This window comes from Neoarius graeffei, chromosome 13 (genome assembly GCF_027579695.1).
Source record: "Neoarius graeffei isolate fNeoGra1 chromosome 13, fNeoGra1.pri, whole genome shotgun sequence".
NCBI lineage: Eukaryota > Metazoa > Chordata > Actinopteri > Siluriformes > Ariidae > Neoarius > Neoarius graeffei.
In genome coordinates, this window is record NC_083581.1 from 72909120 (window position 1) to 72935999 (window position 26880).

The window sequence follows — 26880 nt, forward strand, 5'->3', positions numbered from 1 at the left end:
CACAGTCGAAAGACATGCAGATGAGGTAAAATACCCAGCCACTGGGGTTGTACAAGACAGTGCATACTTAGCGCCGGTCCCAAACCCGGATAGATTGGGGAGGGTTGCGTCAGAAAGGGCATCTGGTGTAAAACCTATACCAGATCAAATATGTGGAACAGGTTCGCTGTGCCAGCCCTGAATGAATGGGAGCAGCCAAAAGAACATTATCTGGGAAGGGTTTCCACTATGTTTTGTAACATGGCTGTGGAAATGTCAATTTATCCACAAGCGCATTCGTGAGCTCAGGCACTGATGTCTGGTGAGGAGGGCTGGGGTGTAGTTGGTGTTCCAGTTCATCCAGAAAGTGTTCAGTAAGGTTGAGCTTAATGTTGGGGCTCTTCATAATGGACTGTGCTTTGTGCACAGGGGCGTTGTCATGCTGCAACATGTTCGGGCCACTTGGTTCTTAGTTCCTCTTCTTTCGGCTGTTCCCGTTAGGGGTTGCCACAGTGGATAATGTCCTTCCATCTGCCTTCTGTCCTCTGTATCTTTTTCTTTTTTCTTCTCCTGTAGCACCAACTGTCCTCACGTCTCACCTCTCATACTTTGTCTCCAAGATGTCCTACATGTGCTGTCCCTTTTTAATATTCTCGTTTCTAATCCTGTCCAACTTTGTCACCCCCAATGAAAATCTCTTAGTTCCAGCAAAGAGATACAATTGTGTGCTTCTAACTTTGTGTTTGGGGAAGAACCATGTCCAGATGTGATGGTCAGATGTCCACAAACTTTTGGTCATATTGTGTATTATTATTTATTATTATTTTTTAATTATTTTTAGAGACATTAATTGTTTACGTCATGATAGATTTTAATGAGAAACACTCATGAGTTATTAGAAGCTGTCTTGTGTATAACGGGGTGGCATGGTGATGCAGTGGTTAGCACTGTCTCCTCACAGCAAGAAGGTTCTGGGTTTGAGCCGAGCGGCTGACAGAGGGGGCCTTTCTGTGTGGAGTTTGCACGTTCTGAGACAAAGTTTCTCCCACAATCCAAAGACATGCAGATTAGGTAAAATACCCAGCCACTGGGGCCGCACAAGCCAGTGTATACTTTGTGCCAGTCCCCAAGCCAGGTTAGATAAGAAGAACAAGAAACCTTTATTTGTCACATGCACACTGAAATTCATCCTCTGCATTTAACCCATCTGAAGCAGTGAAAACACACACACACAGAGCAGTGGGCAGCCATACTACAGCACCCGGGGAGCAATCAGGGGTTCGGTACCTTGCTCAAGAGCACCTCAACCTAACTGCTGCATATCTTTGGACTGTGGAGGAAACCCACGCAGACATGGGGAGAACATGCAAACTCCACACAGAAAGGCCCTCGCCGGCTGCTGGGTTCGAACCCAGAACCTTCTTGCTGTGAGGCGACCGTGCTAACCACTACACCACTGTGCCACCCATAGATGAATTCGCTACTCTGAATTGCCCATAGGTCTGAATGTGTATAAGTGCTGCAGTTCTGGCAAACATGGTTTGCCTCAAGCCCGGATCGGGTTCGGCAGTGACGACGATGACGCATTTGAACAAATCTTAGATGCTGAAATGTAATAATATAGTAAGCCACTTTGCTGTTCATGTCCCAGTGCAGTAACTTTTTTTTTTCTGATAAAAGTCAAGTTTATTTCTATAGCGCTTTTAACAATAAACATTGTCACAAAGCAGCTTAAAACATGAGCTAATTTTATCCCTAATCTATCCCCAATGAGCGCAACGGTGGCAAGGAAAAACTCCCTCAGTCGACATGAGGAAGAACCCAGGGATGAGAATTTTCCGCAGATCTGCAGAATTCCGAGTTTTTCCCGCTGAAAATGTCATTTTTGTGAAACGTGTAAATCTGTTGAGAAAATTTCAGGGGTCGGCGCGAGGTGACGCTTGTGGTGGCACAAGCAGGCAGGACCGACTGACCGCCCGCCAGCATCTTTCGGCAACGCTCATCGCAAAATTAGTTGCAGCTGTGATAACGGAAATCGTCATTGCTTTCTTCAACATTTATACTAACGACAACTCACGACGATTTCCGGCAACGTTTTGGCGCTAGTTTAATCTCACTTCTACAATTCACAGAGAAACAAGCTATACGTACACGGTTTTGATCACTTCTTAAGTTCTAGTTATTTTGGTTAGTTTTCAAAGTTACTTCGCCAATATGGCGAAAGTTTTGGACCGCAAAAATGAGGATCGTGCCAGGGAAATCGATAAATCGAACGGGATAAAGAACTGTTTCCGATGGGCATGGCTCGATAGTAGTGTTACCGTGCAGATAGGGACACAAACTGTGACGACGTGCCTGACGGAACATATCCGAAAAGTGGACGTGCCGGGAAAGGTTCTGTGTATTCTGTGCTCAGATATGATCAATTATGGAAACAGAGGAGCTAGAAACATCCAGGAGCGCATCAAAACAAAAAAGCACAAAGGTACGTTTTACTTAAATTGTCCAAGATGGAGTCAGGAGGAATCTAATATATCGTTACGGTTACCTCCATTATCGCTCATATATATATAATTATATCTGTAGGGATTTGTTATCTTAAAGGTTTTTATAAATGTTTTAAACCATCATTGAATTTGAAAGTTGGCAGACATTTCAGAGTTTTTTTTAAATGTCCCATTCTCATCCCTGAGAACCCTCGACTCAAAAGGGAACCCATCCTCATTTGGGCAACAACAGACAACATGACTACAATAAATATGAAATTTAAGCAGTACTCCGACCGGGGGAGGAAAAAAAAAGTTTTTATGATACAAGTTCATGAGATGTATTGTGTCTTAAGACACTAATGTAGTGGAAAAGCTGTGAGTGAGGCATGTTTTTATATCTTGATGAATAGATTGGTAATTCTGATAAATTTGACTAGTCCATAAGCCAAACTGTTTAAAGTTGAAGTGCAGCTTTTGTTTAAAAAAACACACAAAGATATCAAGGTTTGCTTAAAGACCCTGAGGTTTAGGCGAGGTTATTGTATAGTACTGAGTGTTGGGTCCTCAGGAGGACAGGTGTGTGTGTGTGTTGTTGGTCAGGCCTGTGTGCGGAATGATTCAGCGAGATATTCTGCGTTTCTCACTCCAGTCCACCAGCAGAGCGGCGAGAGCGCGCATGTCGGAAGCCGTGTGTACGAGCATCATCTTTCTGGCAAATTTCCCTGCAAATAAGCCGCGAGATTTTCATCACCACACGCAGATTTTATTCACCGAGTATGTACAACTAGCGCATCGTACACTGGTGTGATACCCGCCGCTGAGAGATGCTAGTTTAGACTTGTAATGATCGTAGGCCTCAGTTGAAGCCGGCCGCTCGAGTTACACAGCAAGCGCGTGTTGGTGACACGGAAGCGCCGTTTGTGTCGTGACCGAGGTATCGGCCTCTTTCTGGTGGTGTTTTATCACGACTTGCTTTCCTCTCTTACTGAACTCTGAGTTGATTTAATGTACCTGTCTAATCGTACAGAAAAACAATTTTTATATCTATCTACGCGGCTGAATAAGGAATTTCTGTGCTTGTGTTGACATCTTGGAAATGAATTTTTCGGCTGCACTTTTGGCTCGCTCGCTCGCTAGCTAGCTAGCTAGCATGCTAAGCTAAGTGTTTAAACTGAGGCGTTTTTTCTTTCTTTTTCTATCTTTCTTGTTTATACTCGACATTTATTTGTTACCGTTGGTTGAAGTTTTTGTTTCTGGATGTATGTAAATATTGTTAAACCGTGTTAGCTGTGCTAAGTCAAGCTACTGCTAAGTGACATCGTATATTCTGTAGCATCGCTTGCTAGGTTTCGGTGCTGAACTTGAAATTCTTTCCGAGTCCGCTGTATTTATGTCCACCTTGTTTTATGGCTGTTTTATTCGCTCATATATATCTTAGCCGACTGCGTAATGATCTTGTCGGTTAGTTGATAGACTTGCTGTCGTTTGTTGAAATTTAGTGTAATGACAACTCCGAGCTAGCTTCGCTAAGCTAAGCTAAGCGCGCACGTCAGTGCATTTTTTTGCTGTTGCATTGCAGTTGGGTTAGCTGCAGTGGAGTGAAGAGCTAGCATGAAATAGCCATTGTGTTGCTTTTAAGACTCACAAAAAGAGTGGCTCCCAGCCCAGTCCAGTCATTTCTGCTAGTTGTATTGTGCTGTACAGTCCAGGTTATTTACTAAAACCTTTCTATTATTCCAGTAAATATTACAGTAACATTTGTAGACTGTTGGTTATTTCTATTTCCAGCCTTTATTTAATTTATGAATCATGTTCCATGTCAGTCAGTGGAAATTTTCTTTCTGGGCCCACTTGAAGTTCACATCTTGAAGTTCAGAAGTCAGGTTTGCTTTTTGGACGCGTTCATATTATAACAGCAGCAGACCATTTAATATATTTTTAATCATTTCTGACTACAATATACTGAATCCTCTGAAATGCCCCTGTCTCCCATTTTAGTTTCAGTCACAGCTTGTCACATGTCTCCTTAGCATTAGGCTCGAGTCCACATTTACTTTTGTTTTTATTTTACTGATACACTAATCAGTAAGTGTCGCAGTTTTGTATTGTGTTTCACCGTTGTTGTTTTTTTTCCTTTCCCGTCTTTGGTTGCGGAGAAGAAGAATCAGATCTGTAGTTCTCAAAGTGGTGGAAATCATAACCTGTCATTTAACATAGTTTATATATTTGTTCAGGTTAGGATTTTCAGTTATTAGCCCGTTTTGAGATGTTCCATGAATTAATTGATTTTGGTTTTAGTCCAGTCTAAATTTAACAAACAAGTCGCCTATAAATAAGGACAGCTTGTTTACATGATGTGTTCTGTGAGTCGAAAGTTCAAAAATAGAAAGCTCCTTGGTTAAATAGCCAGAATACATGCTTAAGTAATGGGCATAATATTCGGATTATCTTCGTTAAACTGTACTGAACGGTTCCTTGAACATATTTATTTTTTTACACCTGTAAAGAAAAAAGGGGTCCCTGCGTGTAAAGTTTGAGAGCCGCTGATGTAGAACGTCTTGTGTTGTATTATCATGGCTTACAATCAGCACAGCTAACTCAAGCCTCTTTCATGTGATTCTGAAGTGTCGTGAAACGAAACTGAAACTCTGTTGAGCCGTGATGTTTTAACCAGAGTATAATTTTATTGAAACTAGTTTCACTCTTCATGAATACATGATATGTGCAGATAGATGTGATGTTAATCATGATCGTATCACAGTATCTCTGAAAAGACTTTTGAGTTTTTTTTTTTTTTAATGCATTGTACATTTTTAGAATTGTTTCATGAGAAGCATCCGAGCTGGCATTAAAATTTTGTGTCTTTTAACACTGTAAAATGTTAACGTGAGTTACAGATTTGTTTCCTTCTTTTCATTGCTGGCAGTTTGTTAGGAAACCTCGATAATGTTATGTATCGTAGAAACATATTTGAATATTGTGACATGATCTCTGAGGCTGAAAGTTTCAGGACACCCTGACGGTTACACTTGTGTGTTCGTTGAACATCCCATTCTACGTTTAGACCCCTTTGCTGTTATAATAAACTCCTCTACTGGGAAGACTTCCACTAGATTTGTAATAGTGTGTGTAATTTCGTGGAAATGTGTCCATTCAGCTATGAGTATTAGTGAGATCAGGTGTGGAAGCCTGGGGTGCCGTCGGCGTTCCTGTTTATCACAGAGGTGTTCAGTGGATTTGAAGTCGGGGTTCTGTGCAGACCTTTTGAGTTCTTCCACTCCAGCCTTGGCAAGTCATGTCTTTATGGAGCTCGCTTTATGCATGGGGCATTGTCATGCTGGAGCAGGTTCAGGTCTCTTGATTCCAGTGAAGGGAAGTTGTAATGCCACGGAGTTCAAAGATATTCTGTGCTTCCAACTTTGTGGTCGCAGTTTGGGGAAGAAGCACGTACGGGTGTGGTGGTCAGGTGTCCACAAACTTTTGGCCATAGTATATTTTTGTGGTATTATCGACTCTTAATCTCCATGCACATCATTTTTAACTCCTGGCTGTGTAGAGTTGTTTTAGTTTGTAGAATTGCTGGGAGGTTTTATGGACATCATAAATGTCTGAAACCCAAACAAAGCGCTTTTTTTTTTTTTCCCTCCCGTCCGTTCTTGCCTAATTGCATTTTACATTGCTTGCTGTATTCACATTTGTCATGAAAAAAAAGCCTGCAGTGCTCCATTCTCTAATGTGTTGCCTTAACTCCTCGATTAGGAGAAATCAGACCAGGATGGTGCAAATTGGTTGTTCGTTCTTATGAAATTTTCTTGTTCACCATCAGCGATTTGAGCAAAAATAGCTTGTACAACAGTGTACCTTATTTCATGCTCATCTGTCATTTCTTATTAAAGGGAATACATATGCAAGATTAACACAGTCAAAATAATATGTAATAAATTACCTACTTTGATGCATCATAGCTTTTAGACAGCAGTGCTTAAGATATTTTCTGATCACTTGGAGAGCAAAGTGCACTGATTTTCTAAATGGCATTCATTTACATTTAGTCCATGGGAAAGCCCTTTCATCCAGAATGACTGACTTGCTTGTGCTTACTTTGACATCGTGAAAAAGCAGATTTGCTTCAGCCCTCGGAGAGCAGATTTACAGATTCGCATCTGAATGTTTGTGATTTAACTGTTTGTTAAAAAAAAAAAGCTTGTTTTTCTGAGCAGGAACATTTTTTAATAGTTCTGTCCTAAACCAGAAAAATGCTTTTTGAAGAAAAAAAGTGTCCGCATCATTTTTTTTAATTTTTTGTTATAGGTATTAGATCTGAAAGATGCTGTTAAGTTGGAATTGCCAAAATAATTACCGTAAGTAATAATTATTTCCTCTTCTCTTGTATAGCATCATAAGTGCAAGAATTGTCGAGGCTGTTTGTCCTGTATGCACTTTGATGTACAATAACTCATTAAAATATTTGAGGTTTGACCCAGATGTAAATTATGTTGAATCCAGGAACACAGTGTAGAAACTAGTAACCATGAAGGTCGACAGAAGCAAGTTGAAGAAAACCCCCACTGAAGCGGTCAGTATGCTTATAAATTTGTATTTCTCAGTCCTGAGTATGATGTGCATCATAGGGCTGCGTGTTAAGGACAGAAATGGTGATACGACTAGCAATGTATGGTTCACAGTATAAGATCGGCTTGTGCTAATTGTTTTCCTAATGCCAGCGCCTCTGATTAAACTTGTCTAGAACCCTTGAGACTTGTTGCATAATGCTTATATAAAAATATGGCTTGTGTGCATATTGCGAAGGTCGATATTTTGATTGTGATCAACGCACAATATATTGTGCAGTTCTATGGTGTAGGCAGAAAGTCTGTTTTCCCGTATCCATGTGTTTAACACTGTGTGTGTGTCTCCTCGCAGCCTGCTGACTGCAGAGCGCTCATAGAGAAACTGAAGGGATGCAGCGACGAGCAGCTGCTCTTAGAGTTGCAGCACATCAAAACATGGAACATTGGAAAGGTAAATGTCGAACCCAGAGCCTGCGCGAGGAATCCTTGAATTGTACCCATCGTGTTCTTATACTTCTTTCTGCTTCTCGGTAGTGTGAGCTCTACCACTGGGTAGATCTCTTGGACCGTTTCGACGGGATCCTCTGCGATGCAGGTCAGACGGTGGAGAACATGTCCTGGATGCTGGTATGTGACCGACCAGACAATGGACAGCTCAAAGCTTTGCTGCTGGCAGTGCTCAACTTCACGGCTCTGCTAATAGAGTACAGCTTTTCCCGGCACCTATACAGCTCCATAGAGGTACTCCGTAACTTATGCATCCCATATGATGAACGCCATCTGTTCTCGGTATTATCGGTTAGCCTTTATGTGCCTGGTCGTTCTGTTTGCAGCACTTGACCACGCTTCTAGCATCATGTGACATGCAGGTGGTGCTGTCTGTGCTGAACCTCTTGTACGTGTTCAGCAAGCGCTCCAACTACATCACCAGGTTAGGCTCGGACAAGAGGAGCCCTCTGCTCGCTCGCCTGCAGCACCTGGCCGAGGTAGGAGCATCACAGGCTCTGTGGAACACTCTTCGGTGTTTACTTGAGTAGAAGCTTGATGTGGTTCAGACCTGACCTCCGTTGCATGTGTTCTGCATGCTCAGGTTCTAGATCACTGATCTTATTAGACTGAAGGTTGATTTGATTGATTCAACATGCTTTTCCTAATCTCTCTGCAGAGCTGGGGCGGGAAGGAGAATGGCTTTGGCCTGGCTGAGTGCTGTAGAGATCTGCCCATGACGGTAAGACATGATGGGACCGGACAGAACGATCAACTGATTTCTGGTGCGAATGTGTAATCGGACATATCCGGATTGAAAACGTGCAAAGCCGGAGGCTTGGGACCATAAACAGTAGTATCAGGGACAGCTGGCAGATTTCACCTATTGCGTTGGCTTTCATTTTTGGTGTCTGCAGCTTTAAGGTTAACAAAAATAAAGTGTGCTGTAGCTTGTAATATGTTTCTTTTCTATCCATTTTGTGGCCTATATGAAACTTAACTAAACCGCGCCAGAGAAAGAGGTTTTTCTTGTCTGGGCTCACCGAACAGATAAAACTGTGAATGTCTTTGCTCTGAAAACATGCCCAATGCATGGAGAGTTAAATGGGGGAAAAAAAAGCACAGCATGAAGTATATTTTAAATAATATTGGCTGGTGTTGAGTGGTATATCAGATCATGCTAGCTGAATGGAATATATCTGATATACCATGAAAAATAACCCAGCCAATATTTATTATTATTATTATTATTATTATTAGTGATAGTGTTATACATAGACATTCCTTTCGGGTGTTCAGCGCATCTTTCTGTTTCAAAATTATCTCCAAAATCTTCCGTATTTAACGACGCAAACCTGGTGGCCATGTTTTGTTTCCAAATTGTCACACCCTGTGTCTGAGGTGGTGTTTACATTAGACCGTATCCGTCTCGTTGTCGTCGCGGATGCACTGTCTGTTCACGTTAAAACGCCGGGAAACGACTCCACAGGCGGAACAACTTGAATCCGTCAGGGCCCACGTATTCAATCCATTACGTATCTGATCCGGTGCTGTGTAAACATTGAGGAACGAGGATACGCTGTGCTGAGCTCTAGCTGACGTCGTCATTGGACAACGTCCCTGTGACATCCACCTTCCTGATTCGCTGGCGTTGGTAATGCCACGTTGGTCATGTGACGCGACTGCTGAAAAACGGCGCGGACTTTCACTTCCTGCTATTTGTCCGGAATCACTGCTCGTGCGCTTCACTCGTGCGCTCTGTGAGCTGCGCAGGGCCGGAGTGCGCACCCTGCAGAGGGCACTCGCTGTTCAGGGCGGAGTGATTTGGAGCGCAGGATGCCCGCGGAGCCGAGCGTATCCGTGTATTGGCGTTGCTGTGTGCACGCGAATCATTTTAAAAACGTTAATCTGATGATCTGCTGATACGGTCTAATGTAAACACCACCTGAAATCACTCGTTTGCTACTCCCTATATAGGGAGCTTATCGATGACGCTTTCGGACACTCGTCCGTCGCGCTGTTATTTACGTCGTAACTGCCGCACAATTAAAACGTGCCAGGTCAGTCGGTTGGTGGGGTTTCAAAATAATAAATACTTGGATTTATTTTTTTCGCAGTCCAAATCCTGTGCTCCGATTGGCTGGTGAGTGGGTCCGTGTCCTACGTTACGGACCCCAGTTATGGACCTCTGGCGACTCGCTCGTTCACAACAACAGCAAACATAGTCGAATTTTTTTGTCAACGTTTATCTTTTTTTTTTTTTACAAGATTTATTTATAAGATTATCAAAAATCTTATAAATTTTTGCCGGCATTTCTCAGGCGAATAGCATTAATTTTACAGCATGGATAGCGATAACGACAGTCTTCACAGCGAAAGCGAGTTTTACTACCCTGAGGAAGAAGAAATAAAATAGCATTTCAGGAGAAAGCTAAAAACCTGTAATTTGCTAACACCAAGCAAAAACATGGCTGAATCCTGAACAGTGATGGGAATAACGGCGTTAGAAATAAATGGCGTTATTTTGTACTACTGCGCACACTTTCAGTCAGAAGACACAGCGATGGTGAGCGGTCAGCCCAAGACTGCGTTTTCAAATTGGAAATACAGCCATTACTTGAAATAAAAGGCAAAAATGTCTACGTGCAATGCACATTATGTCGAGGAACAAAGCGTTTGTCCTCGTCAGTGGCCATAAACACATTTAACATTCACTTTTATTATGATTACACTAATTGAATTTGATTTTTTGGGGGGGGGGCAACACAAAATGTAACGGGATAATTATTTTCCCTGGTAATTAGTTACTTTTATGACAAAGTAACTCCGTTACTAACTCGGTTACTTTTTGGGAAAAGTAACTATAACTAATTACTTTTTGAAAGTAACGTGCCCAACACTGATCCTGAATGACTCAATTTTGTATAAATAGGGGACTATATAGGCGGCAAAATGTAGTTTTTTTTTCCTGCCATGGAAGTGCACTTGTATACCGAGGAGGAAGCCATTTGCATTACAGCCGTGAATGAGGATTCAAAATGGCGGCTCGGCTCGGTTTTCCCTTTCGGGCACTCTCGTTTTCTGTTAGAATTTGGTAAAGAAAAAAAAAATATATTATTATTTACCAGCTTAAGGTCGGTCCGTATGGTGAAATACCGTGATCTCGGCCTTAAATACTGACCTCGGCCCAGAGGGCCTCGCTCAGTACTTTCAAGACCTCGGTCACGGTAGTGCCTGCATGTTTCAGTTCTTTTAAATCAAGGCTGAATACTTTCTTCTTTGCTGCTGCCTTTTATTAAATCAAATTTGAGGCTTTTGATTTGATTTTTCAGCGCGACCACAATGCATGATGGGATATATTGTTTGGTTAGTGACCATCGGTTGTACACTACTTTTCGTGATGCGTTGTGGGATACTTTGAGTGCACTATACAGGGTGTAATAATTCCAACTATGCATTCGGACAGCACTACAAAATGGCGTCCTCACTATATAGTGAGTAGGGAGCGATTTCGGACACGGAGACGGTCACTCGCTAGCGCGGAAGTTTTACGTCTCCAGCCTCAGGTAGTTACCTTGACTACCATGTAGTGTCGTAAACCATATTCAGCACTCGTTCTGCATTGGCTAGAGTGATGTAATACACTTACAGTAGGATAAGCGATTTGCTAACAATATGGCATGCTATCAAACTAAATGAATGAAACTTGCTAGATGGGAATAGAACACGTTTTTGTTCCATCGAAAAGGTGTGCTGTAAGTTTAATAATATAATGTATTAGTATATTAGGGTGATTTTCACAACACAGGAGTTGAAAAAAGAACAGAGATCGGATCAGGATCTGTTGGTTGGCTCATCCCTGCTTTAGTACCTTTTTCTAATGTTTTTTAGGATATGCTAATTTTGCCCTTTTATGATTTCCTCCATGTGTGTGTAGAAATATCCACCCAGTGCCACCACTCTGCACTTTGAATTCTATGCTGAGCCCAGCTCCGAGGTCAAAGTGGAGAAAAAGGTTTGGAGGAATGAAAATGTATAATAATTTTAAAACTCCTACTTTATTAAACACACCTAAGAATGACTTACTATTGGCTTTACCATGTCAGATGCATAAAACACGCACTTTTTTTTTTTTTTCCCCCATTACTGTCTTTTAACAGTCTAGCAGCAACACTCTACACTACATCCACATTGAACAACTTGATAAGGTGAGTTCCTGTTGTTGCCACTCGTTCTACCGGAAGCCTTAATGCCCTTCTTGATCACACTTTACTTTAATTGCTTTTCTTTGGTGTGTGCGTGCATAGATCTCAGAAAGTCCGTCTGAGATCATGGAGTCGCTGACCGTCATGTACAACATCCCTAAAGACAAGCAGACACTGCTGTTCACACACATCCGCCTGGCACATGGCTTCTCCAATCACAAGAAGCGACTGCAGGCCGTGCAGGCCAGACTGCATGCCATCTCTATACTAGGTGAGTGCCCTCGCAATCTCCGGCCAAAATAAGGGCACCGTTTATTTTCCTTAAAGGTTGTCGGGCTCCCATGTGCTGAGGTGTACGTTTTGCGTTTTTGTAGTGTACTCCAACGCCCTCCAAGAATCAGCCAACAGTATACTCTACAACGGGCTGATCGAGGAGCTTGTAGATGTTCTTCAGATCACAGACAAACAGCTGGTGGTGAGAAACAACTGTCGCATTATATCACTGTTGTTAAATGCATTTTACTGGCACATATGCTGTCGTCTTAACCATATGCCCTGGTAATAGGGATGCTACAGAGAAAATGCATGAGTGTCCTGACATTGCAGTTGATTTTATCTAAGCTGTTAAACTCCTGTGGAAATGAGCATTTAGCTAACGTTTTAGTTATTCTCCGTGTTGAGGTGGACAAATCATAAATTCATTAACTATCCGGCTGGACAATTAAAGCTCCGTCTGCTGCCCAGTCCCAGGTTTTAGTTGCCTGGAAACCAAGTTGATTAGGGTAAAAAGTGGTAGTTTAGGTCATGTAAAAACATGGCAAGCTAGTCAGGTAGGTAAGTGCATTATATTACAGACTAAACGGAACAACTATATGATCACGTTGGAAATGTTTGTGCCCTTAACAGAAAAGTCAGCAAGCCGTTGACCAATGTTTCGTTTGTAGGTTTTTATTTTCTGTCTTCACCACCACACATGAAAGCTGTCATTAGAGTCTTGCTCGTGACTCACAGAGACTCAGATTGTTTTGCAGGTCAAGGGGCCCACAGGGCCCCTCCTGGGAAAAAACAGGGGCCCATTTCTACAATGGGGGGGCCCAGTGATTATCCTTCAGTTGAAGTGAACCAAGTGAGCCCAATGAACAGCTGGGGCAGCCCAGGGGCTGGTTTTTTTTTTTTTTTTCTCAATTCTGTTTTTTTTTTTTTTTTTTTGGTATTAGAAGCCATATGAAGCAATGTAGATGACAAAAATCAATGCTTCAACCAAATATATTGAGATATTGTTTAATCAGTGGCAATATTTTGGAATTCAACCACAGGCCACTATACATCACATCTATATTATCTCCTCCTTGTAAGTTATAGCACAAGAATGGGTTTGTTTTTTGCATGCTGTGAACAGGGTTCCCGCGGGGTCTAAAAAAGTCTAAAATTCAGAAAGTTAAATTTTAGGCCTTAAAATGTCTAAAAAACACACACATTTTCATCCCAGGTCTAAAATTTAATTTATCCAAGTCTAAAATTCTTACATCCGCTCAGTCCGTTCCTAGAAGTGCCTGCAAAACATTAATAAAAAATGTGCCGGTTGCATTGTTGTCTGCCTGCTAAAAAACTTCAATCACCGATGATTGTGGCAAGTATGCAACGGTCTAGTTTGTCCACTACGCCTACCGTAGTTCTACCTTCTAAGTTCCCGCTGAGTTTATGCAGTCTGTGGCAGTCAGAGAAGGTTAGTGGTTGTGTTGGCAGTGCGATGAAGAGTGTGGATAGCGTGTCGAATAATAGTGAGTAAAATGGGAACGTGTCAGTTTAATGAAGCTTGGCTTGAACGTGAAGAATTTCGAAACTGGTTGGAAGCCGCACCAGGTGATAGGTATGCGGCTCGCTGCAAAGTCTGCAGGAAATGAAAGCCCTTGAAGCTGACATCAGTGCTAAAGGAGAGGAACTCTGATATATGGTTGTATAGGTTGTATGTATCACTAGAAATTGTCTTCTACTTGATTGTCAGTTTGAGATTTACAGACGCAATACAAAATTACATTGTTTTTGAGAATTGAACTGATTTTTTGGTCGTTTTTTTTTGGGGGGGGGCTGTAATCCTTCAGGTTGGTCAATCCGAGGAACTTGGATATTGTATAGATTGTATGCATCACTCTATTGTTTTGTACTTTTGTTGCTATGTGACATGTTGTACTAATGTTGCCATATGACATAAATAAGCACACAATCAGTTTGTATCCCTGATAGTTTACCAATACAAATGACTTTGTTTTGAGAATTGAACTCGATTGTCTTTTTTTGGGAAGGGCGGGGGTAGGGCAGGTTGTAATGCTTCGTGTTGGTCTAAAAAATTTTTCATAATGGTCTTAAAAAGTCTAAAAAAGGTCTAAAATTTAACTTGCTGAATCCTGCAAGAACCCTGTGTGACGGTCTAATTCTGCTTGTCTCTAATCATCTCTACTTCTAATTTCGTTATTTTATTAACTTGTTTTCAGTTTGGTGCAGGTCTGTAGTAGTAGTCACCAGTGGCAGTGGTGGTAGTAGTGGTTGCTGTTGTAGTAGTTGTTGTAAATCTAGTATGACCTTGGGTATCAGGGGTATCAGTTTCTTCAGGTAAATGTACTCTCTTTCTGCCAAAGAATGACAAAATAGATGTTTTTTTTTTCTTTTTCTTATCCATGTTTTCTTGTCTCTTTTGAATATTCGTACATAGACCGTAAGACGCCACCTAGCGAAAGACTTGGATCAGGTTTTACTCGCTTGGGACGCTACAAACGGGGCGGCGTAAATACACGAACGGGTCCGACGTATATTCAATATGGCGGCGGTCAAAACAAATTCATCCGATGCTGAAATCTGTTGAATATCCAGATAATTATGTTGGAAGTTGCATATTTGTGCAAGATTTTCAATATCGAGACCATGAAGTCAAGTAATACGCCACGAAACATTCCAAATAGGGTATAAAATGCTCGCGTCCATATTGGCCCCTGCCCCTCTCGACAATGCATTCGTTATTCGAAATAGTGCGTCTTAGATGCGGGCGCGCCAACAATCTGAGTCTCTGGACTCAGTATAACGTTCTCAATATGTTTAACCACAGCTTGAAATGTATTTTGTGCTGGCAGGTGAATTAGAATTGGGCTATATGACAGCTTTGTGCCTCAGTGTGTGTTTTGTGCCGTTTTGTCAGTGTTTCCACACGTCTGTGCTAATTAATCTGCCGAGTAAAAATAATTCAGTCGCTCTACTATCAGCCAGATCACTCCTTGGAGGTAAGATTCGGAAGGAGTAGCGTGCGGTATAGTTATCAAATGAAAGCTTTTTTTTTTCTCCCCCAAATTGTTGAATCTTGTTGTCCCAGGAGTGATTGGTCCACTCCTGTCCCTCATACACCTCACAGTACAGAGATGTCCAGAAGCGCCGGCGACCGGCGGGTTTCTCCGCCTGCGCAGGTAGCCAGCGCAGACTGCCTGCGCAGGCTGCCTGCGCAGGCGGAGAAACCCGCCGGTTGCCGGCGCTTCTTGAGATCTCTGTACTGTCTGTACTGTCTCCGCTGCCCATAATTTGCTGCAAATCCAGTTATTTTACCACAAAACTGTCTGTCTTCAATTCGGGTCATGACCAGACCATATTTGCTGATCAATTCTCATGCTTTGATTGGCTGAGCTGGACCATGTGACCATGCCGTAGCATTTGTAGCCATGTTACAGAGCCAAGCAGCGTACTACAGAGGGTAACTGAAAAATCCAAGCACACACAATGCACCGGAAGGCATGTAAATTTCAAAATTTTCTGCAGGGGCATGCCTCTAGACCCCCCCCCCCCCCCCCCCCCCCCCGCATTAGCACATTAGTATTCACCGCCTACTACTATTTTATTTATTATTTTTTTAAAATAAAGCCAGCTACTTCAGATTGTCTGGAGAACCCTGCGGTAGCAATAAAATATTGTATCAGTGTGAGGTGATGGTGTACTGTTCTTGGCATGTTGTACTAGCGGTAATGTGACAGTTTTGCACTGTGGTGCTGTGTTTCACTCCTGCTCAGTTTTGTCAGACTCTATCTGCTTCAGCGCATGTTGATGAAGCTGTCGTTAGAGAACGAGTAGTACAGCTTTGGCTGTAATAAGGGGCTTCAGTCTCTCACTGACGTTTGTATCTGTCATCTATGCATTATCTTTAGAAAGATGCTCCTATTGTCACTGTGGGAGGGAAAAAGCCTCGCCTTTCTCATGAGGGTGTAACATATTTTCAGCTTTAATTTTATATGTATATGTAACCTTTTTTTTTTTTTTCTTCCGTTCATTCTGCACTCAATACTGATTTTGATTTGGCTTTTTTTATGTGAAAGAATGTATGATGCAGTTCTCTCCATATTACCCAGTTTGGTTCAACTAAAAAAAATTTTCAAAACGTACAATTGCAAAAGAGCACGCATTAACGCGGAGTAATTAAACTGAAATCGATTTAACAGTCTGTTTTACTTCAGTAATTAAGTGCATACAGCCTGTCTGTACCACTACCGAAAATGGCGAGCGAGCCGAAATAATGAAGACTCGTTTCATTTCTAATTGGAGAACTGGCTGGTAGGTAAAATCTTTGCTAGGATGAATTTCTTTGTGGTGTTTGTTATGCTGGGAAGTGTGTGTAGAACAATCGGCGCTTGTGCTTTTTGTCAGCCATGCTCATTATAAGACTCCAGTGACTTTATAGTTGAGTGCTTGCTCTGCTTGCCTTTATCCTGTGTATTCTCAGCTACTCATTAGTGTGTTTCTTTGCCAGTTTTTCTAAGAGAAGCATCACAGCCTACAAAAGCTGATTTGTGCAAAAGGGATTATAAAAGGGACGGGTCATCTCTGGGATGTTTGTCATTGTAGCTCTTTGTCAGAGCAGGAGAAAAAAATTAAGAATTTTCTGACTGTTCTTGGAGGGATGGTGGTGACTTTTTTTTTTTTTCCTCCTTCTTCCTTTTCCCATTTTGTTTGTCACCTGCATTGGTTTAACTATTTGGTTTGAGCTCAGAGGATTGTTTGAGTTCTTCAAAGCCAGTTGCACCAACCCTTCTAAACAAAAGTTTGCAAAACCCACAACCTTTTTAGTATTTATAAGCAATCTCGAAAGAAAAAGCTAGAGCACGTCTTTTATTTGAACATGGGTGTGTGAATAGCATACCCACATTTCCCATGACTTGCACTACTACGATGGTGCATTCAAGTGCTTAGTTTTCACCATTGATGGTATTTTTGATGACCTGATAAAGAAAATATGTTTGAGCGAGACGGAGGATTATCGATGCCGCTCGGGTTTCTGTCTGTGTCGGGTTTCTCGTGTTCTCGCTGAGCTTGTGGGTTTCCTCCCACCTCCCGAAATGTGTCAGTATGTTAAATGGTGGTTCTAAGTTGTCGCTTGTTGTGGGAGTTTGTGAATGAGTGTGCATGGTGCTCTGTGATGGATTGGTTTCCCTCTTCATACCCAGTGTTTCTGGGGTAAGCTCTGGATTCACTGCTGTCCGTACTAAGATAATGTACTGAAGCGGAATAAAAGAATGAATGATGCTTGATTTGGGGGAGGGGGTTAAATGATTTCACGATTAATAATTGTCACACGGAAGTGCTCGAGTCCATCCAGGCCTAGAAATTCATATATATATATATATATATATATATATATATATATATATATATATATATATATATATATTTTTTTTTTTTTTTTTTTCACCAGCCAGCCGGACTAGTTACCTTCCAAAGTAACTCACCAAAATTTGTTCATTGTATGAATTTTACTTCTGTCAAAAATAACACAAAAGAGAGTAGTTACCATTGTTCATGACTAATGTGCATTTATTTCAAGACCCGAGTATTTTGATACTGTTATTAAATACATAAATGAGAACAACACAGAGCACCATAATATAATATCAACAAATAATAATATATTGGGCAACTTGTGCCGCTTTTCCACTACCAACGTGGCTGAGTTGGGCTGAGCCGAGCCGTGCTGAGTTGGGCTGAGTCGAGCTGAGCGGGGCTGTTGGAGTTGCATTTCGACTACAACCGCGCTGAACCGTGCTGGCTGGAAGTGGGTGGACACATTGGGTGGAGTTAGCGAAAGTGGGTGGACGTCACGTGATGTCGTTAGGTGGCGCAAACAGTGACATCAGTGACCTTTTAAGCGGTAGTCTCACGACCCGGATAGTAAACAATAAACATGGAGGACATGGAGTCGTTAGTGTTGCTGGTCTTGGTGCTGTGGCTTGTTGTCACCGACAACGCCAACATACTGGCAAGAGCGTATAGATGAGGCGAGGCGCATAAGGCTTCAGAAATTCTCGTAATTCTTCTTCTTCTTCTGGGTTTACGGTGTTTACAGATCCCAGCGTGCTCGCGGGGCGTGTGTGGGCGTGTGAGGACACTCCTCCTCACCAATCAGTGCACAGGGGAGTGTCTCCTCACGCCCCTAGCCCCACTCGGCTCGGTTTGGCTCGCTTCAGCCCTACTCCAAAACCATGTGAGTTTTGGGTGCTAAGCAGGGCTGAAGCGAGCTGAGTCGTGCTGCTCTGAGGTAGTCGAAACACGAGCCGTGTCGGGCTGAAGCGAGCTGAAGCGGGCTGAAGTGAGCTGAAAAAGGGTAGTGGAAAAATGCCATTGGTGTATGAGTATTGAAAACAAATACTTACTATCATGACTATAGCACCCAAAATCTGTCCAGCATGCTTTCTGTATTTAACCATTTATGAGAGAGAAAGCATTAGGAGCTTCATATTGACTAGGAATCAACTTGAAAAAAATTAATTATTCCATAAAAATCATATCGCAGCCAAGGCCTACCCTGCTCCCACGTTTGCTTATAAGTCCTTTGTCGTTTCTCCTTCTCGTACGCTTTATCGGTGGCCTTTTTCTCCTCTCCAGACCGAGGCCGCCTTGTCCCCGTCTCTGGCGGTTTCTGTACACCTTTCAGAAAATTCCACATCGCAATGTAGCTTTGGCAGATGTAGATGTAAACAACAAAAACACGTGTTTAAATGGGCGATTATGTGGCCACATCTATTGAATTTGATAACGTGATATTCAACGAGTTGCGTTATATGCATGCGCAGTAGTGAAAAACCGACAGCCTGACTCGTACACGATCTCATCTCATTATCTCTAGCCGCTTTATCCTGTTCTACAGGGTCGCAGGCAAGCTGGAGCCTATCTCAGCTGACTACGGGCGAAAGGCGGGGTACACCCTGGACAAGTCGCCAGGTCATCACAGGGCTGACACATAGACACAGACAACCATTCACACTCACATTCACACCTACGGTCAATTTAGAGTCACCAGTTAACCTAACCTGCATGTCTTTGGGGGAAACCGGAGCACCCGGAGGAAACCCACGCGGACACGGGGAGAACATGCAAACTCCGCACAGAAAGGCCCTCGCCGGCCACGGGGCTCGAACCCGGACCTTCTTGCTGTGAGGCGACAGCGCTAACCACTACACCACCGTGCCGCCCCTCGTACACGATATGATTCGGAATTCTTCGGTATTTTCCGTCCTGCCGATAAACACATCGATTAACACAGACACGGCACACTCTTAATATGTGGCGGCTTTAGTTGACGGTGTGTCTGAATCTTCGCTTCATATATATATTTTTTATTTTCAACTAGCCAGCCGGGCTGGCTAGTGACAGGAATTACCCACCAAATGACAAATTAAGTCGCCTCGGGCGACCGGACCACTGCGAATTTCGAGCCGTGCCATCCGTACTTGGAAAAATATTTTCGTCCCAGCCGATGATAGACTTGAAAAATTTTCAGATTGACTAATGCTAAATGAAATGAATGAGTGAACTGTGCAGCGTTTTGATGAATTTACGTGTGCACTCTTTTTATGACAGGACATAAAGGCTGCCTCCTTGCGTACTTTGACGTCTATTGTCCATTTGGAACGAACTCCTAAACTATCAAATATTATTGACTGCACCGGTACAGCTTCCTACCATGGCTTCTTACCTGTACTGGTCCGCAACTGCATTCAAGCCATGATTGGTAAGGAAGAAATCTATCTGTTATGACGAGATTTCACATCAAACACACTACTTCTCTAAATAAATGTGTCCCTTTTTCTATTTTGTGCAAATTTCAGACCCGCTGATGGAGCCGTACCCGCACCAGTTTGCCACAGCTCTTTTTTCCTTCCTGTACCATTTGGCCAGTTATGATGCTGGCGGAGAGGCCTTGGTCTCATGTGGTATGATGGAGGCCTTGTTGAAGGTTAGTTTTTATTTACTTCTCATTAAAGATTTAATTGTCTCTCTGGAAAATCATTTAATTAGTCATATCTTTCATGCCATGACCGCAGTCTGAGACGCAGTGTCCCCTTTTCTAGGTGATCAAGTTCCTGGGGGACGAGCAGGACCAGATCACGTTTGTGACACGGGCAGTGCGGGTTGTGGACCTCATTACCAATCTGGACATGGCTGCCTTTCAATCCCACAGCGGCCTTTCTATTTTTATCTGCAGACTTGAGGTACAGGCACTCGGCATCCTTAGAGACCTCACGGTTTAATGCGACCATTTGTTCCTTTAAAAGATATCGTTTTCATCCATTGTGGAAATACCAGGCTGGATCTGTGTGTTTCTGTTAGGGCTGTTAAAGTTCATTGTGGTTTTAAAAAAAAAGGCTTCTAGCTAAATTTTCATGTATTTTAAAGGTGCGTTAGGTAAGACGGGTAAGAGTTTTTCAAGATTAGGTTAAGTAAGTGGGTTCGACAATTTTAAATGAATGCAACTTTCTTTAAAAAAAAAATGCTCCTTGAGCACCAGATTTCTGGTGACTGTGTGGTGCGTCTATAAAACGACTAACAGTTTTTGGTCCGTTTTCCAAGCAGGTTTTCTCAACCACTTCTACCCAGTCTCCACATACCCCAATACACAATCCCCCTCTGTCGTCTTTTCCTACAAGTTATGACATGGAAAAATCCCCAAAACTAATTCATGAGCGGTCCACCCCACATACAATCTGTCGGTCTCCGTTTGATCACAGAACAATAAAGGTTTCCCGAATCAGCATTTTAGCAGCTTCAAATCAATATTAGTGCTCCCTGCTGCCGATTTTTCTGAATCGGGCCAAAAAGTTCGTCTGCTTCACTGGCGCTGGCATGATTTACCTTCCTGCGTGCTGATTGGCCAAAGCTCAAAATGGTGTTCGTGAACCTTACGCGCCGTGCTGTTTTAGTTATAGGCCCTGTTTACATTATTTCGAATCAGCGGATCATCAGATTAACGTTTTTAAAACGATTCGCGTACACACACAATTTCTGTGCCCGCAACAAAACCGTTCCCCGTGCACACAGCAACGCCAATACACGGATACGCTAATCACATGACTAATTAGACGGCGCGTCACATGATCCCAGTGCATATCGGGCATGCGCAAGTCACTCACCACTTGCAAGCATATAGTGTGTGAGAGATTGAGTGTGAGAGAGAGAGAGCGAGCGCGAGAGAGTGAGAGAGCATAAGAATCAAAATTTGAAGTTCTTTATGGAAATCAGGGACGCCGTGTCATTGGGACTAAAGAGAAGGTTTTTCAGCAGTCGCGTCACATGACCAACGTGGCATTACCAACGCCAGCGAATCAGGAAGGTGGATGTCACAGTGACGTTGTCCAATGACGACGTCAGCTAGAGCTCAGCACTGCGTATCCTCGTTCCTCAATGTTTACACAGCACCGGATCAGATACGTACTGGGTTGAATACGTGGGCCCTGGCGGATTCAAACTGTTCCGCCTGTGGAGTCGTTTCCCGGCGTTTTAATGTGCACGGACAGTGCATCCGCAACGACAACGATACGGATACGGTCTAATGTAAACACCACCATAGACTTTGTGTACTAACTTGTTTAATTTCCAACCCTTCCATACCATGATGTGGTGTTGTGTTGTGAGCCTTTAGTCCCGTTTTTGTTACGCATTTTGACAGTTCACATTCAAAACATTGGTGCGTGGTTTCTTGCAGATGAATTCAACATCATTCACTTTTCAACCAATCAGCGTGCAGCAATGCATCATGTGATTTCGAAAATGGCAGCACTGGTGGAGTAGACTTGAAGGTTTTTTTTTTTTTTTCTTAGTTGAAAAAAAATTGACAGTTTGGATCAATATCATCGACTTAAATTGGATAACATGTCAGACCGAGTAATCTTTGAGTCGTGATCAGAGTAAGGTTGGTAGACTGGCCATGGAGTTAGTGGTTTACAAAATGCACGGGAACCCCCAGCTTTGGGAATTTTCCGTGTCTCAACTTGTAGGAAAAGAAGACCGATGAGGATTGTGTATTGGGGCATGTAGAGACTGTGCTTCTACTATGTTCTCCCAAACATTTGTTCTGTGGTCGTGGCATAAACTGTGTGTGGGGTCGTCTCCCCCTGATTGTTCTACGTATTTTCCAGGTTATTTGTACAAATAAGAAATGAAATGTAAAAAAAAAAAAAAAAACCCAGACTGTTAAACCTTTTGAATGTGGATGTTTCACCTTGAAAATGTTAATATTTTATCTTAAGCTTTTCGGTCCCTCATGTTAAATCTATGGCATGCACATATTTCTTAACATTTTGGACAAATGAGTCTTTCAATTGACAAATAAATGGAATCAAATAATAGTTCTTATAAATAACTGATATTTTAATGCAATTTTTAAAGCAATAGCAGCCCTAGTTTCATTTTTATCTTTAAAATGCTGATGTTCATATTTAAAACGTTTAGGAAATAAAGCATTCTTGACCCTGTGTTCATCAGTGTAGAAAATTTAAGCATCGAATAATAATGAATGAATGAATAAATTTAATTATTTTTTTTTCCCAGAATCGTGTACTGCTCACACTTGAAAAAAGCCCAGACACTTGGCTTTTTGTAACTGGTGTATGTAAGGCCACCCCCTTTTTTTTTTTTTTTTTTTTTTTTTTTTTTATCTTTAGGTTCATGGATTGTTTTCAACATATTTTTCATCTCATCATCTGTAGCTGCTTTATCCTGTTCTACAGGGTCGCAGGTAAGCTGGAGCCTATCCCAGCTGACTACGGGCGAAAGGCGGGGTACACCCTGGACAAGTCGCCAGGTCATCACAGGGCTGACACATAGACACAGACAACCATTCACACTCACATTCACACCTACGCTCAATTTAGAGTCACCAGTTAACCTAACCTGCATGTCTTTGGACTGTGGGGGAAACCGGAGCACCTGGAGGAAACCCACGGGGAGAACATGCAAACTCCACACAGAAAGGCCCTCGCCGGCCACGGGGCTCGAACCCAGGACCTTCTTGCTGTGAGGCGACAGCGCTAACCACTACACCACCGTGCCGCACCCATATTTTTGATGTCAGTCAAAATAAAAATGTGTCCTTGTCCTATTTATTTATTTATTTATTTATTTATTTATTTTTTGCATGGCAAAATTTCAATGTCGGATTAAGATGAAAAAATAATTTAAATTCAAGAAACACACTTTACATACATACGCACGCACATGCATATAGTGTGTGTGTTCTTGTGTATAAGTTTATAACACGGACTAGCATTCCAGTACTTACTTCTCTGAAGGTATATGTGGTCATATGACCGTTGAGCTCTCATGAGCACATCGAAGGCTGATCCGTTCGTGCTACTTGATTCGATAGGACACTCTGCGGCTCCATCCTCTTCTAATTCCACAGTCAGATACTTGCAGCCAAAATCGCGAACTAACGTTATGGCAGGCATATTCGGCATCGCGCTCGTTACATCACCACCACCTTTCTGAGAACCAAAGATCGTTTTGATCTTTTCATTGTTTACTTTCAACGCTTGAGAGACGAAATCGCCCACGTTTTGGTTAGCGAGACAGTGAAAAGACTTTTCTTTACCACACTTTATGCTTACGTACAGTCGAGGCGATAGCTCGGAGTCCATGCTGTCAGCGTCAGCCATGGTCAGCACGAAGTTGACACTGTCGTAAATACCATAACGTTCAAGTGAAGACTCAATGTCGTAAATGGTTTCGTTTTCGGACTCGGCTGAAGTGGATATATACAACGCACGTTGTCGTTTGTATTTGCGATTCTAATACTGTTTACTTAAAGAAATATGACCTAGTACCAGGGATACAGTGCTGTTACAAGAAAAATGTGACTTTTTTTTTTTTTAACATTTCTTTTTGTACGTTTCGGCGGTAAAAATAACAATACACACAGACTTTTTTTTTTATTTTTCTAGCAGTGGTATTTAACTGCCGTCGGTGGATCCGTGATCTGAAAAATCTAAAATGAGTCGCCTAACTTGCTCTCGTGACTCTGTGTCTGTGCAGCATGAAGTGGACCTGTCCAGGAAAGAGTGCCCTTTCGTCATAAAGCCAAAGATCCAGCGGCCGAGTACAACTGCTGAAACTGAGGACATGGACACGGATATGGACAGTCAGTTCCTGTTTGTTTGGTTTCCGTTTTGTACTATCTGGAATTTCAGATGTACTACCGGTCTCACTTTTGATGTACCTATTATTATAATAATGCAGTCCACTGGCATGAAGTATCATACAGTTTTTGCATGTTGATTTAAATGAATGATCTCTGATCTCATATTCGTAATCTAACGCTGCACTAAATTCCTGTGTTCTTTGCAGTGTCTGAGGTTGCCATGGAGAGCAGCCCAGGACCCTCGACCTCCACAGGCTCCAAACCCGACTCTGATCCTCGTACACAGAGCAGCGCCGTGAGCGCACCCAGAGCAGGTGAACGAACGTCTTGCAGCCACTGCCTCATATCCCATGTACAATAGCGAGCAGGTGGTTAAGTAACAGGCTTTGCTTTACCATGTTCCAGGTGTGCAGTGCATCCCTCAGAGGGCAGCGCTGCTCAAATCCATGCTGAACTTCTTGAAGAAAGCCATTCAGGACCCGGCCTTTTCCGATGGCATCCGTCATGGTAAGAGAATCTTTGGTATGCCATGGAAGAAATGCCATGTGCAAGGAAAGACCATTTTCAGTTTATTTATTTAAATTAATATGTTTTACATTTAGATGCTTTTGTCTGGCTGGTACATTTTTTTTTTTTTTTTATGAAGCAGCTTCCGGTTATTAAGAAAAGTTGTGCATGTGAGCCACCATTGCTCTTGATGGTGCACTATGACATTTTGTTCCTGATTTGCTTAAAGATTTGTGATTTGACTGTTTTCAGAGTAAAGTAAGTGATTATCAGGGTGCTTTCAGACTTGCCTTTTTTATTTTTTAAACGCACAAAGTGCTGGCCGGAGTGTGTGTGTGGGTTTTTTTTTTTTAATTTATATATTGTACTAATATGAAAAATGAAGGGGGGCGGTAAAACTCCTCATGAGACACTTCCACTTTTATTTTAAGATTACAGTATTGGCTAACTAACTAACCTGGTTTGCGATCTAGATTAAATGTGTCATTATCGATAATAATGATCGATTGGTTTAACCTGGGCGATGATGAGGTGGTTTGACCATGCTGCAGCTTTAAAGGTTGGAAAACAAGAGAAATTGAGCTGCTTGTGTGACGTGACCTGTATTCAGTCACACTTAGTGAGGCATCACGTCTTATACCTGTGAATGTCCCAAAATATATATTTCTTAACGTTATATTACGGGCATTTAGCAGACGCTCATATCCAGAGAGACGTACAACATAGCCGGAGTTGTCCGCTGAGCAGTTGGCGGTTAGCTGCCTTGCTCAAGGACAGTTCAGCCATTCCTGTTGGTCCGGGCAATCAAACCGGTGACCTTTTGGTCCCAAAGCTGCTTCTCTAACCTTTAGGCCATGGTATTACATTGTAATTAAAAATTTTTTGAATGAAAACAGTCTCCTTACATTCACTCTCAAATATCTGTCCGTCCTGGGAAGGGTGTTCGCTTTTTTTTGGGGGGGGGACTTATCTCACCATTATTGGAGGAATTTCATGAAACTTAGCATGATTCTTTGTTACAAGTCGTTAATACGCATATTGCAAATTTGTTAAATTTGGTCACGTTTTCCCAGAATTACAGCCCTTGATTAACAAAATTTATACTTTGACAATTTCATGAGTGTTTTTTCTTTCTGAAATCAACTCCTCTCACAATTTTTGGATGAATTTCACAAAACTTGGCAAAAGGCCTTGTTATATGCCAGTGGTACGCATATATTATTTTGTTCAATTTGGTCACGTTTTAAGCCTAGGTCACAACCGGACGTACGATTTTTTTTTTGGCCGTGCGATTTTTTTTTTTTTTTTTTTTTAAAGATATTTTTTGGGCTTTTTCACCTTTATTGGATAGGACAGTGTAGAGACAGGACAGGAAATAATCGGGAGAGAGAGAGAGACGGGGAGGGATCGGGAAATTACCTCGGGTCGGAATCGAACCCGGGTCCCCGGATTTATGGTATGGCGCCTTAGCCACCTGAGCCACGACACCCCGGCCGTGTGATTTTTGGCGTTTCCCAAATTGCTGCGTTTTTTTTTTTTTTTTGTGGAGAAAGACGCACGTTGGCCGTAAGTTTGTCTTGCAACCTGAAAAAAACCGTAAGCGCCCGTGGAGTTTGTTTGACATGACAAAGAACCTCTGCGGCCAGTCTACGGCTCGAAAATCAGCACGTCACACGCGCGCCCTCCGTGTGTTTCTTGCGTTTTTTGCACGTAGACCGGCCGTAGGAGCACGTACGGCTGGTTGTGACCGAGGCTTTACCAGAGTTACGGCCTACTTTCACAACTTCACAGAGGTGTGCTCACCTTCTGACATCAACTCCTCTCACGATCTTTGGACGAATTTCTTGAAGTTATCTGACGGTAATATGCAGATTGCGATTTAATTTCGTTTGTGAAAATTTTACCAGTTTTGACCCTTGATTCAAATAACTTGAAATTGTCAAAGTACATGAGGGTGTCTGATGTTCTGAAATCAGCTCCTCTTACGGTTTGTGGAGGAATTTCACCAAACTTGGTACCGGTAAAAGGCTTTGTTATAGGACTGTTATACTCGTATTGAAATTTTTTGCAAATTTTCCCAGAGTTATGCCCTTGATTATTAACAAACTTTGGCAATTTCATCAAGGTGTGCTTGCTTTCTGAAATCAACTTCTCTCAGAATTTTTACCCCCCGCTGGCCGAACGGCCCGAAGGAAGATTGTCAT

General features: G+C 42.3%; 2 protein-coding genes across 9 annotated transcripts in view; both read left to right on the top strand.

The window, feature by feature from the left end:
- The window catches only part of zgc:153867 (uncharacterized protein LOC337226 homolog), a 339132-nt gene that overhangs the window by 311035 nt on the left and 1217 nt on the right, over window positions 1-26880 (top strand). The window lies entirely within an intron of this gene.
- The window catches only part of huwe1 (HECT, UBA and WWE domain containing E3 ubiquitin protein ligase 1), a 144938-nt gene that overhangs the window by 2029 nt on the left and 116029 nt on the right, over window positions 1-26880 (top strand). For 4 of the 8 annotated variants that reach the window (XM_060938489.1, XM_060938492.1, XM_060938495.1 and 1 more), the window contains exons 2-17: window positions 6780-6829; window positions 6975-7044; window positions 7392-7490; window positions 7574-7780; window positions 7873-8025; window positions 8205-8267; window positions 11463-11558; window positions 11686-11733; window positions 11833-12001; window positions 12105-12205; window positions 19615-19765; window positions 19863-19990; window positions 20106-20246; window positions 24064-24169; window positions 24376-24483; window positions 24575-24676. In XM_060938489.1, the coding sequence (XP_060794472.1) occupies window positions 7000-7044; window positions 7392-7490; window positions 7574-7780; window positions 7873-8025; window positions 8205-8267; window positions 11463-11558; window positions 11686-11733; window positions 11833-12001; window positions 12105-12205; window positions 19615-19765; window positions 19863-19990; window positions 20106-20246; window positions 24064-24169; window positions 24376-24483; window positions 24575-24676 (1717 nt within the window). In that variant the 5' untranslated portion in view covers window positions 6780-6829; window positions 6975-6999. Of the gene's footprint in view, window positions 1-3097; window positions 3243-3271; window positions 3403-6779; window positions 6830-6974; window positions 7045-7391; window positions 7491-7573; window positions 7781-7872; window positions 8026-8204; window positions 8268-11462; window positions 11559-11685; window positions 11734-11832; window positions 12002-12104; window positions 12206-19614; window positions 19766-19862; window positions 19991-20105; window positions 20247-24063; window positions 24170-24375; window positions 24484-24574; window positions 24677-26880 lie in introns of those variants that run through there. The other 4 variants (XM_060938494.1, XM_060938496.1, XM_060938490.1 and 1 more) reach the window with 3 other exon arrangements.